The sequence below is a fragment of the Gossypium hirsutum genome, chromosome D11, assembly GCF_007990345.1.
Source record: "Gossypium hirsutum isolate 1008001.06 chromosome D11, Gossypium_hirsutum_v2.1, whole genome shotgun sequence".
Classification (NCBI taxonomy): domain Eukaryota; kingdom Viridiplantae; phylum Streptophyta; class Magnoliopsida; order Malvales; family Malvaceae; genus Gossypium; species Gossypium hirsutum.
Window position 1 is genome coordinate 35,678,927 of NC_053447.1, and position 12,460 is coordinate 35,691,386.

At 39.4% G+C, this 12,460-nt stretch overlaps 2 protein-coding genes across 2 annotated transcripts; both read right to left on the minus strand.

The window, feature by feature from the left end:
- Positions 1-2,781: 2,781 nt before the first annotated feature.
- LOC107911196 (uncharacterized) lies at positions 2,782-3,420 on the minus strand. The gene is made up of 2 exons (XM_016839077.1): positions 3,139-3,420; positions 2,782-3,021 (listed from the first exon to the last, which is right to left on the minus strand). Exons 1-2 carry the CDS (start codon positions 3,418-3,420, stop codon positions 2,782-2,784), a joined length of 522 nt encoding a protein of 173 aa, XP_016694566.1.
- Positions 3,421-5,773: 2,353 nt separating this feature from the next.
- Positions 5,774-7,555, minus strand: LOC107911195 (uncharacterized). Its single transcript, XM_041104299.1, has 2 exons — positions 6,992-7,555; positions 5,774-6,907 (listed from the first exon to the last, which is right to left on the minus strand). Exons 1-2 carry the CDS (start codon positions 7,553-7,555, stop codon positions 5,774-5,776), a joined length of 1,698 nt encoding a protein of 565 aa, XP_040960233.1.
- Between the last annotated feature and the right edge of the window lie 4,905 nt (positions 7,556-12,460).

Below are 12,460 nucleotides of genomic sequence, written 5' to 3' on the forward strand. Positions count from 1 at the left end.
TAGGATTAGTAGCTTCAATCTTCTTCCCTACTACCTTGGGAAGATAAGATCCACCGTCTTTGATCTGCTCTACTACTGCTTAGGGAGACAAGATTTGCGATTTTCAACCTACTCCACTACTCTTAGGGAGATAGGACTAATGGCTTAAATTTGCTTCTCCACTATCTTGAGAAGATAAGATTCACCATCTTCGATCTATTTCGCTACCAGATCTACTCTGCTGCCAAATACAGGAAGACAAGATCTGCTATCTTCGATCTACTCTGCTGCCAAATACAGGAAGACAAGATCTGCTATCTCTGATCTACTTCGCTGCCAAGTACAGGAAGACAAGATCTATTATTTTCGATCTACTCTGCTGCCAAATACATGAAGACCAGATCTGCTGCTTCTAGTCCATTCCTCTGTAATTTCTGAGAGATAGGACTTGATATAACGACTTCAATTTATCCCACTGTAACTTCAGGGGTATGGGTAACTTCATTGATATGTTCTCTGGGGAACATGACCTGTAATGTCCATTTTATGAACCTATTTATGCCCAATGACTAGGATGTTATGATCAGAACAAATCAAATGCTCCTAACTAGGTGTGTATGAATGATATTTGCATGAATGCAGAATGTCATGATCCCTTTTTAATGTTAGGGTTGTCATTGCTCAATGTTCTTCAAGATTCTATCATTGATGTATTACCACCTTCTTGTTCAACTGGTATCTTCAAAAAATTCAAAGAAATAATCACAATTCAGACCATTCTTCTTCAAATGTTTCCAACCCTTATGTTTGGTTAGTTCTAAACAATAGTCCTGTTTCGGGTCCACATACTATTTAGAAGCTTTAAGAGTAATATGCAGAACTCCTTTTGCTATTATCATTCCTTAAATCTTTATTTCAATGCAAAATGCTTGAAGAAGATTATCACAATGGGCAAGAGGGAATTTTATTGAGAATAAAGCTAGAAGCGAATAAATTAATCAAAATAGTGAATTTCGCTAAGATAAGAAAGGAATACGATAAAACAGATTATCACAATAAATAAGATGAAATTTTATTGAGAGCAAAGCTCGAAACAAATTATCAAGATGACAATTTTACTAAGATAAGAAATGAATGAGATGAAAACAGGTGCCCTAAATATTGTAACACGAGCTTCTCCGTACAAACTTTTTGAGGATCCTTTTTGAACTCGATATGTGGTTAGAAGTCCTAGGAGATTGTGTAAATGTCCCAACCTGTAGCGCCTCTCTTTCTTGTTAATTTGGGGAGAACAAGGCTACCATATACCCCACCTTTGATCACAATTTGAATTGCTCATTCCTGGGTTTTCAAGTCAAAACCCCTTTGGTCTCAAGGCGCCCTTTGCGGGTTTTGCCCTTGGCCTCTCCCCCTTTTTTTGTTTTTTTTTTATTTTTTTGGGACTTAAAGCGCCCTTTGCGGGTTTTCACTTTGGTCCTCTTTCTTTAAGTGAAATATTTCTTAACTAAATCTGAGTTCACAGGGTTAGGCAGATTCTTGCCATCCATTTCGATCAAAATTAATACTTCACCAGAAAATGCCTTCTTTACCACATAAGGTCCTTCCCAATTTGGCATCCACTTTCCTCTAAAGTCTTTTTGTATGGGGAGGATTTTCTTCAGTACCAAGTCTCCTTCGTGGAATTCCCTGGGGTAAACTTTTTTGTTATAAGCTCGTATCATTCTGCTTTGGTACATTTGACCATGACGTATAGCTCGTAATTTCTTTTCTTCGATCAAATTCAATTGATCATATCGGGATTGAATCCACTCCGCTTCGTCTAGTTTCAGTTTTGATAAAACTCAAAGGGAAGGAATCTCCACTTCAATGGGCAAAACTGCCTCTATTCCATACACTAATGAGAAAGGTGTTGCCCCAGTAGAGGTTTTGATAGACGTTCAATAAGCAAAAAGGGCAAATGGTAGCTTCTTGTGCCAATCCTTATAAGTCTTAGTCATCTTCCCTACGATCTTCTTGATGTTTTTATTGGCCGCTTCTATCGCGCCATTCATTTTTGGGCGATACGATGATGAGTTGTGGTGTTTGATCTTGAATTGATTACAGACCTCTGCTATCGTGCTGTTGTTTAAGTTCAATGCATTGTCGAATATAATCCTTTCTGGCATCCCATACCGACATATAATCTTCTTTTTTAGGAATCTATTGACTGCTGACTTTGTCACGTTCGCGTAAGAAGTAGCCTCCAGCCATTTGGTAAAGTAGTCAATAACCACGAATATGAACCGATGCCCATTTGAAGCTTTTGGCGAGATTGGCCCAATGACGTCCATGCCCCACATAGAGAAAGGCCATGGAGAAGTCATGACATGGAGAGGTTAAGGGGGCACGTGAATCTTGTCTCCATAAATCTGGCATTTATGGCATTTCTTGGCGTATTTGATGCAATCTCCTTCCATGGTGGACCACTAATATCCAAATCTCATGATTTGCCTGGCCATTGTGAAGCCATTGGCATGTGTTCCACAAACTCCTTCATCCACTTCTTCCAAGATCTGTTTGGCCTCTACCGCGCCCACGCACCTTAGCAACACTTGATCTTTTCCTCTTTTATATAAGATTTCTCCATCCAAAACATAGTAATTTGGCCATCCTCCTCAATGTCTTCTTTTCGTTCTCAGTTGCCTAGCCGGGATACTCGCGATTCTTTACATATCGCAATATGTCATGATACCAGGGGTGATCGTCCTTTTCTTCTTCATCGTCAATGTTGTAACAATGGGCTGGAACCTCATAAGTACTCATCTAGATAGGCTTCACATCCTCTTGTTTATTTACTTTGATCATAGAGGCTAACGTAGCCAATGCGTCGGCCATCTGATTCTCCTCCTGAGGGAGATAACAGAAGGTAATTTCATCAAACTCCTCGATTAATTCCAAGACCAGTTTTCGATAATTAATCAATTTGGAGTCTCTTGTCTCCCATTCACCCTTGAGTTGATAAATTACTAATGCAGAATCCTCATATACTTCTAGCACTTTAATCTTGCGTTCAATAGCTGCACGAATTCCCATGATGCATGCTTCATATTCCGCCATGTTATTTGTACAATCAAAATCTAATTTACTAGTAAATGGGTAATGATCACCATCGGGAGATACCAAGACTGTCCCAATCCCATTGCCTACAACATTTGAGGCTTCATCAAAATTCAGCTTCCAAGAACTGACCTCTTGAAACTCCTTTTCCGCAGTTGCAACATGCATCAAATCCTCATTCAGGAAATCGAAGTTTAGTGGCTCGTAATCTTCCAGTGCTCTACTGGCCAAAAAGTCCGCTATTGCACTCTCTTTTACTGTCTTCTGGTTCACATAGACTATGTCAAATTCAGACAGTAGAATTTGCCACCGGGCCATTCTTCCATTCAGTGCAGTTGACTCCATCATGTATTTAAAAGGGTCCAATTTAGAGATCAACCAGGTTGTATGGTACAACATGTATTGTCTCAATCTCCGAGTTGTCCAAATCAGGGCGCAACATAGCTTCTCAATCGGTGAATACCTCGTCTCGCATTCAATGAATTTCTTACTGAAATAGTAGATTGCTCTTTCCTTTCGTCCAGACTCATCATGTTAACCCAGCACGCATCCTATGGAGTTCTTAAATACTATCAAATACAGTATCGGTGGCTTGTCTGGGCACGGCAGCATTAGCACCGGGGCGTTAGACAAGTAATGTTTGACTTTTTCAATAGTTTTCTGACACTTCTCGTCCCATACACCTAGATTGTGTTTCTTAAGGAGACGAAATAAGGGGTCACATTTCTCGGTTAACTGTGAAATAAACCGAGCGATATAATTTAGTCTCCCTAGAAAACCTCGAACTTCTTTTTGTGTACACGGCAGAGGAAGTTCTTGTATTGCCTTTACTTTGTCTGGATCAATCTCAATTCCTCTCTTACTGCCACGAACCCCAGCAATTTTCCGGATCTGGCCCCGAAGGTGCATTTCGCTGGATTTAGCTTTAACTGGAATTTTCTTAACCTTGTGAACAATTTTCTAAGGACTTGCACATGTTCCCCTTCTGTTCTAGACTTCGCAATCATGTCATCAACATAAACTTCTATCTCTTTATGGACCATGTCATGGAAAAAGGTTACCATGGCTCTCTGATACGTTGCCCCTGCATTTTTTAGTCCAAACGGCAACACTTTGTAGCAAAATGTCCCCCATATTGTTATGAAGGTGGTCTTTTCCATGTCTTCAGGATGCATCCTAATTTGGTTGTACCCAGAGAAGCCATTCATGAAAGAGAATAATGAGTAACTGGTCGTGTTGTCCACTAAGGTATCAATATGGGGCAATGAGAAATTATCTTTGGGACTGGCTTTGTTTAGATCTCTGTAGTCCACACACATTTGCACTTTCCCATCTTTCTTAGAAACAGGAACTATGGTTGCTACCCATTCTGAATATTTGACCACCTGTAAGATTCCAGCATCAAACTGCCTCTTAACTTCTTCTTTTATTTTCAACAAGACGTCTGGTCTCATCCTTCAGAGTTTTTGCTGAACTGGTTTAGATTCTTTCTTTATGGGGAGTTGGTGTACCACTATATCAGTGTTTAACCCGGGCATGTCTTGATAAGACCATGCAAAGACATCCTTGAATTCTTGGAGCAACTCAATGAGATCTCGTTTAGCATCTGCGTTAATGCAAGCTCCAATCTTCACTTCTTTTCCCTCCCCTAAACTCACAACTTCTATCGGCTCCTTATAAGGTAGGATCTGTTTTTCTTCTTGTTCTACCATCCTTAACAAATTCGGAGATAAATTACAGCCTCGATCATATTCAAAATCCTGAGAATCCTCTGTACACATGTCTTGCTCAAAAGGAGACTTTGAGTTAGTAGCGGTGTCGCTCATATCATTAATATCTGGGGACCAGTTATTAAGGTGAAAAGGAAATTCAAAGAAAAAGAATCTAAGAATAATCATATGCACAGTATGTTTATCAATGGATTGGAAAGAATAAAAGAATATTTGCTCAAAATGAGACTGAATGATATATTTCATTGAAATAAGATTTTGGACATATGCCTTTTACAAAAGATTCTTGTTGCTCCCAAGCTCAGAGCAACAAGTGTGTTTCAAATATTACTCTGAATCAACTTTAAAAGTTACAGGGATCTCCTCGGCAGTCCAATTATTTAGAACGCTTCCCGGTTCATAAGGGTGAATGCCTAATGAGTTCCCCTCTTCCACTTCTTCCTTGTATATTGCATTGATACTCAGATTCCCTAATATTTCTTGTCATTTCCTTTTTTGACATCTTCCGCTCAGAATAAATGGTTGCCCCTGATATAAAAGTTCTGGATATATGAGGGAATACCATGGACTCCCATTTAATCTCTTCTCCATCCAAACGTGTTTTTCTCCTTTCTCGCTTCTTCTCCATTTCTTTCCTCTTTTGCTTCGCATCTGGCTTATATCCTAAACCAAAACAATCTTGTTTGTCCATTAGTCTAGGTACATCTACCCTCCCTTGGAGGTGTTTCCCAAGTCCTTTTCCAGGTAGAGCCCCTTTTCGAGCCATCATTTGTAGCCCATCCTCGTTATTTTAGATATTCTGGGTATGGGGATCTTGTTCCCTTCAACAACGACGGTTGCATTTACGAATTCCAAATATTGAAATGAACATTCAATTGCTTCTTCTTCTGGCTCTATATGCGGTGTGTCAGTAGTTACAACCGCAATGATGTCCTCCTCTGCATTGATTGTCACCAGTCAGCCGTCTATTACCGTTTCAACTTTTGGTGAAGCGATGACGGTACTGCTCCTGCTGAATGAATCCAAGGTCTTCCTAATAGACAATTGTAAGAATGCTTGATGTCCATTACCAGGAAACCCACATCGTACATGCTTGGGCCGATTAAATGGGGAATTTCAATCCTTCCCATTACTCTTCTCTCAGTACCATCGAATGCCCTCATAATATTCTGGCACGTTTTCATATGCGAGCTGTCCACGGGTAGCCTATTCAAGGTGGATAAAGGTAAGACATTTAAGGCTGATCCATTATCAATTAATACCCCTGGCAACATATACCCCTTGCAGTGGGTTGTAATGTGTAGAGCTTTAGTCGATCCTATGCCCCCCAGTGGTATTTCATCATCGCTAAAGAAAATGAAATTATCAGCGCTTATATTACCAACCAGACGGTCTAACTTGTTCACAGAGATGTCATTAGCGACATAAGTTTCATTTAATACTTTCATCAGCACGCTATGATGTGCTTCCGAGCTTAAAAGTAGTGCTAGTACCGAAATACGAGCTGGCTGTTTATGCAACTGCTCTACGAAACTGTATTCACTGTGCTTCAAGAATTTTAGAAACTCTCTAGCTTCATTCTCAGTTACTGGTTCGTTGACAGGTGATTCAAGTTGGACCACCTTTTCCTTCTTCTGTTCAACCACCAAGGCTTTTCCTTTTACTGGCTCTGTTTTTGAAATTATTGGATCGTAACGCTTTCCACTACGCGTGTAGAAGCCATCATACTTGCTCTCTTCTAAAGCATTTATTTGGTTCCTCTCTCCTAGAACTGTCACGTTACAGTCATAATTCCAAGGAACCTTCTTGTTATCCTTATAAGAAAAAGGTATCGATTTTTGGATTATGACTTTCGGTGGTATTTGTATCCCTGCTTCATTGCTTCTTGGCCGTGAAATAATCACCACTGGATGATTGACCTTCTGGAATCTTTCTACAGGCCCCTCTTCTGAAGCGTAGACCTCTCTTTCTTCAATTCCCTTGAATTCTTTATAAAACTCTGTCACCTTATTGTCCATCAGATTTTGCACCATGGTCTTGAACTCTGCACATTCTTGGATATTATGACCCTCCTTGGCATGGAACTCACAGTATGTTCCTGCCTCTTTAGGTTTTTCGTCTAAATCTCATGTAACTAGACCCCTGCATACCATCTGTTCCCAAACACACTTCATTGGGATTCTTACCTTCATCACGTCTATCTTAATTCTCTTACTTCCACTCTCGGCTATTACATTCACCCCTTTATCTACATGATCGGGCAACGGATTTCCTGCTACATTTGGTCCTGATGGGTCGTCCAACTTTACAACACCCATTTTAATGAGTCTTTCGACCACCTTCTTGAATGCAGTACCATTCTCAATTGAATGCCCCGTTATCCCGGCATGATATTCATATTGAGCGTTTGTGTCATACCACTTAGGAAACGGGGGTTGCATAGGTTTCAGATAAAAAGGGGAGACCACATGTGCATCAAATAGATTTTGGTAAAGCTCTCTATAAGTTATCGGTATAGGTGTAAACTGGGGTCTTTCTATCCTTGAATTAGTCTCCTGCCTCTGAGGACTCTGATGACTGGTAGCTACCGTCTTTGGTGAGCAGACGGTGATTGACTTTGAATATCCCTTGTTGTATGTATTCACATTGTTCACTTCGCCTTCCTTCTTCCTCGAGGCCAGTCTCTTAAAGTTTTCCCCTGTATCTATTTTACCGCTTCTTACTGCATTTTCAATCACTTCACCAGTCATCACTATATCTGAAAAGCTCTTCGTAACGCTTCCCAACATATGGGTGATGAACGGGGCCTTTAGAGTATTAATGAAAAGCATTGTGGTTTCTTTTTCCAAAAGTGGCGGCTGGACTTGCGTTGCCATTTGTCGCCATCTCTGGGCGTACTGCCGGAAGCTTTCATTTTATTTCTTCTCCATGTTTTGTAGCGTGATCCTATCGGGCGTCATGTCCGCTACGTGGCTGTATTGTCTCATAAAGGCTTGTGCCAAATCCTTCTATGAGCAAATTTGGGCACGACCCAGCTGGTTGTACCATTTAGCCGCAGCTCTAATTAAACTATCCTGGAAACAGTGGATTAACAATTGATCATTGCCGATATATCCCGTCATCCTCCGACAGAACATAGTGATATGGGCTTCAGGACAGCTAGTCCCGTTATACTTCTCAAATTTGGGCATTTTAAACTTAGGCGGGAAAACTAAGTCACGAACCAAACTCAGGTCTTTGGCATCGATCTTGCAACGGTAATCGGCATTTTCCATTGCTCTGAACTTTTCCTCTAGCCACCTACACCTATCTTCAAGTTGCTTCGATAAATCTACTTTTGCCTTTTCTACTTCCGCTGTATCGTCCAGATCAGGAACGACAGGGTTGGTCAGATTATCCCCCGGATTAGAACCCGAGCCTATTTGAAAACTCATAGGTATTGCGGCACCATCCCGGTATTGAGGCCTAATAGTGACAGGTACTCTCTGCGGGCACATCTCTGGTTGTGCTTGAGTATTTGTCAAAGTGAAGCCTGGAGGATAGACAGGGTCCTCCTGATCAACTCCCGAATTGATTACAGGGCTCTTTCCTTTATCAACCAATAATTGTGCCAGTTGGCTCATAATTCTTTGGGATTCCAGTACGTCTTGTTGGATTTTATCCAATTGTTCTTGCATCTGATATTGCATTTCTTTTTGCATTTGTTCCAGCTTTTCTAACCTCTGATCCATTACTTTTGTTTGACGACGAGTACCGTAGTGATATTTGACTGATGGATTTTTGTCGGTTTCCAGGGTAACTGTCATAATTTTAATTTATTAGGGTTTCTTAATTGTGCTTAATGTATATAATAAAATGCAGATAAATGGAATGAATGCAAGAAGAGGTACTGACTCTGATTCAATTTCTTTAGAAAAAAATTTACTAAAAAAGAAATTTCTTTACATAAAATAGAGTACATATACGGCTTTGCCCTTATACCCAAAGCTTTAACCTTTTTAAAGAGCCAATCTAATTCTCGGCCTCGATTCGATTCCGACTCATACTTCAAACTTAATACATCAGCCTGAACCGCTAGGGTTTGTAGGTGATCAACTACTTCGCGTACTTGAGCCACCGCCTCGCCCATAATATAATCTCTTTCTCTAATCTGATCTTGAGATCGATGGAATTGCTCTTGCCACTGTTCATTACTTTTCTCAAGAAGTTCTATTCAGAGTTCACCATTGTGCAATGCATCCTAAAGCTCTCCTACTTGTCCCTTCAATTCTTTAATTTTGCCCAAGCTTGCTTTTAATTCGACTGCTAAATTACGACTACGATGTTGATGAAGCGACTTTTCTAGCTCAGTTACTCGGGCCTTCAGCTCTGTCTTCTCATTTTGGCAGACTATTAGACTCTTTTCCAAAGCGACTTCTCGAGCTCGAGCATTCTGAAATTTCTTTTCCCATTGATCCACTTTAGTCTTCTCCTCCTGAATTTCTTGTCGCCATTGTTCCGACGTTTTACCCAAGCCGGCATTTCTTATTGACCTTCACAACTTATTGTAATCCGTCTTTAGGCTGTCTAGATCCTGTTCTGCCTTGTTCTTTCCTTTTCTTAGCTTGTCGGCCTCTAATTTTTGAACGTCAACATCTAATCCTAATTGCAATTTTTCTTCTTCTAGTTGCTCTATTTTCTTTCCTAACTCCAAACTCTTCTTCTCAAAATCTTGTTTGATGATTTCTATCTCAGAGGGCAATACTTATAGGTGTTCCTCTAAAGATCAAGCAGTTTCTGGATTCGATGCCGGGATATTGTCATTGCCGAACCCACAGCCAAGATCTTCATTCGACGAGTTTGGTTCCAGGCGTTAGACATTTCCCTAACCTTTTTCTTGTAATTATCCCCTTTGTAGGAAAATTCGCATTGGGCCAACCCCTGTGTTACTGGTATGAATTGTCATGATCTATACTGTCTTGACACAAGTAAAGGAGCATATCCAACAGCTCCCCATAACTCGAGTAGAGGACCCCAGTTGAAATCTCCACATTGGTATAAAATCTCATCGGGAATTAGCCAAGGGGCTCTCCATTCGACATCTTCATCACAAAGATTCTGAAGTATCACCATCCATCTTTCTTCTGAAACATCTTCTCGTCTTGGTGTAGCCACTAATTCCTCCAAAGGGGAGTAGCTATCAGAGAATACCCGGTAAGAGACTTTTTCTACTTTCCAGAAGTGGCTATGAAACCATGTTAATAAGAGCTACGCACATCCAATGAACCTTCCCTCGCCTGCTCTCCAGCATGCAGTCAAGGATCTGAAAGTCTCAGCCAGTATTGTCGGAATGGGCGTAACCCCTTTACTAAGCCGATCAAATAAATCAGAGACAGCCTCATCTATGTGTCCTAATGCTTTGGGGAAGATCACTAATCCATAGATACCTAGAGCGAAGACATCAACTCTTTTCTTCACATCAGGGTGTACTACCATCAAATCTCGCAAGCTTTTCCAAGGAACGCATTTACTGTCGCCTTTTTGTTGGATTCGGGTAGCAACCCACTGTTCGCTCATCCCAGTGATGTTCATCAATTTCTTCAATAACGTCGAGACGCTAGCAGCTCTAGAATAAGCCTTGTCGACTTGAATCTTTGGGCACCGAAGCAAGGTCGTGTATTCTTCCACTATAGGCACCAAGTCCACTTTTCCAAAAGTGAAACAACTGTAAGCAGGGTTCCAGAATTGTGCAATGGCTCTAAATAAATACTTGTCCACTTTGACACTGAGCAAATAAGGCAGGTCACCGTAGTTGTAGTAGAGTAGCTGTTTGGTCTCGTTATCCCAATGATCCCATATTTCTCTCATTTCTCGAAGATTGTTTTGGACCACGCTGATACTGGTGAAATCCCACAATTCTGACGTGTGCCCCTCGGTAAAACTATTGTCTTTCTCCCATTGTGTTGTCTCAGCCCATATTCGCACAGTCGCATTGTCTTCTACTTTATCAAGAAATCCCTTTTCCATGATAAGCTTTCTATTTAGAGACTGAATGTGAATCGACACCTCTTTTGAAATGAAAATGCGATGCAATTACAAACAAAACAAATCAGTATTAGACACAGAACTAGTATTTAAAGTAAATGATAATAAATAAAGCGTCTAATTGGGTGAGTACTAAGGGGTGGTGTAGCTCCATTTAGGCAGGTTCTTATGGCTCGCTACATGTGGTTTGGTTTTAAAGTAAAGGTACCTGAACCAGCAGATTTCTCGATCCTCGCCCATTATAGGCTCATGCGGATTGAGTTTAGTTCAGGGGAATACATTTCCCTATGGCCATGCGGAGATGAAAATCTCACGAAGACATAGGTACGGATGTATCCCGGAAGCAATTCACTATCCCATGCGGAGGTGAAAACCTCACGAAGGTTTAGTTTCTCACTCCCACTTAAAAGGTATGACCAACGGCCATGCAATGCAATGCACAGAAATATATACGAACATAGCGATCACAACGACAATAATTGTAAAAAGGCAAATAAAATGCAACAAGAGGATCGTATACTTTAAATCAAGTTTTTTAATTTTTAACAAAAGATAAAAACTAATCAACTTGTGGCTTGACTCTCTTATTTTGAGTCCCCAGCGGAGTCGCCAAGCTGTTGACACCATTTTTTTGACAAAAAGGGGTCGACTTGGATTTTGAAAATGAAAATGAAAACGGGAGTCGCCACAAATACTTATTCATGAGGTGTGATCGGATCACCTCAAAAAGTGGTTGTTTTTAATAAACGATTTAATTTTATTAAAACAATGCTTTTGGTCCACGAAATTTAGAAAAATGGGTTCGGGAGTCAGTTACGTACGAGGAAGGATTAGCACTCTCGTAACGCCCAAAATTGGTACCTAGCTGATTAATTAATGCCTTAATGTAAAAGATTGAAAACTTTAAAGAGATTTAAAGTACGATCCTTAAAAAAAACACGAATGACATGGATTCAGATTTAAGAGGATATTTGGCTATTTAGTCAAACGAGAAACCCAAACCCAGCACATTAGGGCACGCTTTCTCGAATTTCCAAATTCAAAATACTGCCTTTATTATTTTTGAAAAAACCTCATCTCAAGAAAACAACGTGTCATATCTAATACATTAGAGCACAACGTATTGAATTCCCGATAATGAGCTTTTTATTTATGTTTTAAAAGGGTAATCTCGATTATTTAGATTCAACGAAGAAAATCGGAACCCAATACATTAGAGATCAATTTTCTCGAAGATCTCAAATATCAAGTATTACTTATATTTTTAAAATTCTTTTTTTAAAATCCAAATAAAAATGGGCGTAATGGAATATCAAATAATAATAATGGACATGTAAATAAATAAATAAATGAAGAAAATAAATAAAAGATATATAGATGAATTATAAAATATAAAAATATAAGTATTTACATATATATGTATATAGATTATAAAATACAAAAATATATAAAATATTAGTATGTATGTTATAAAAACATGTGTATGTACATAAATTTATAAAAATACGAAAAATATATGTATATATGTATTTTAAAATCATTATATAAAATATATATAAGTAAGCATATACATATATACGTATGTAACTATTATAAAATATAAAAAGTATATATATAGGTATATATATGAG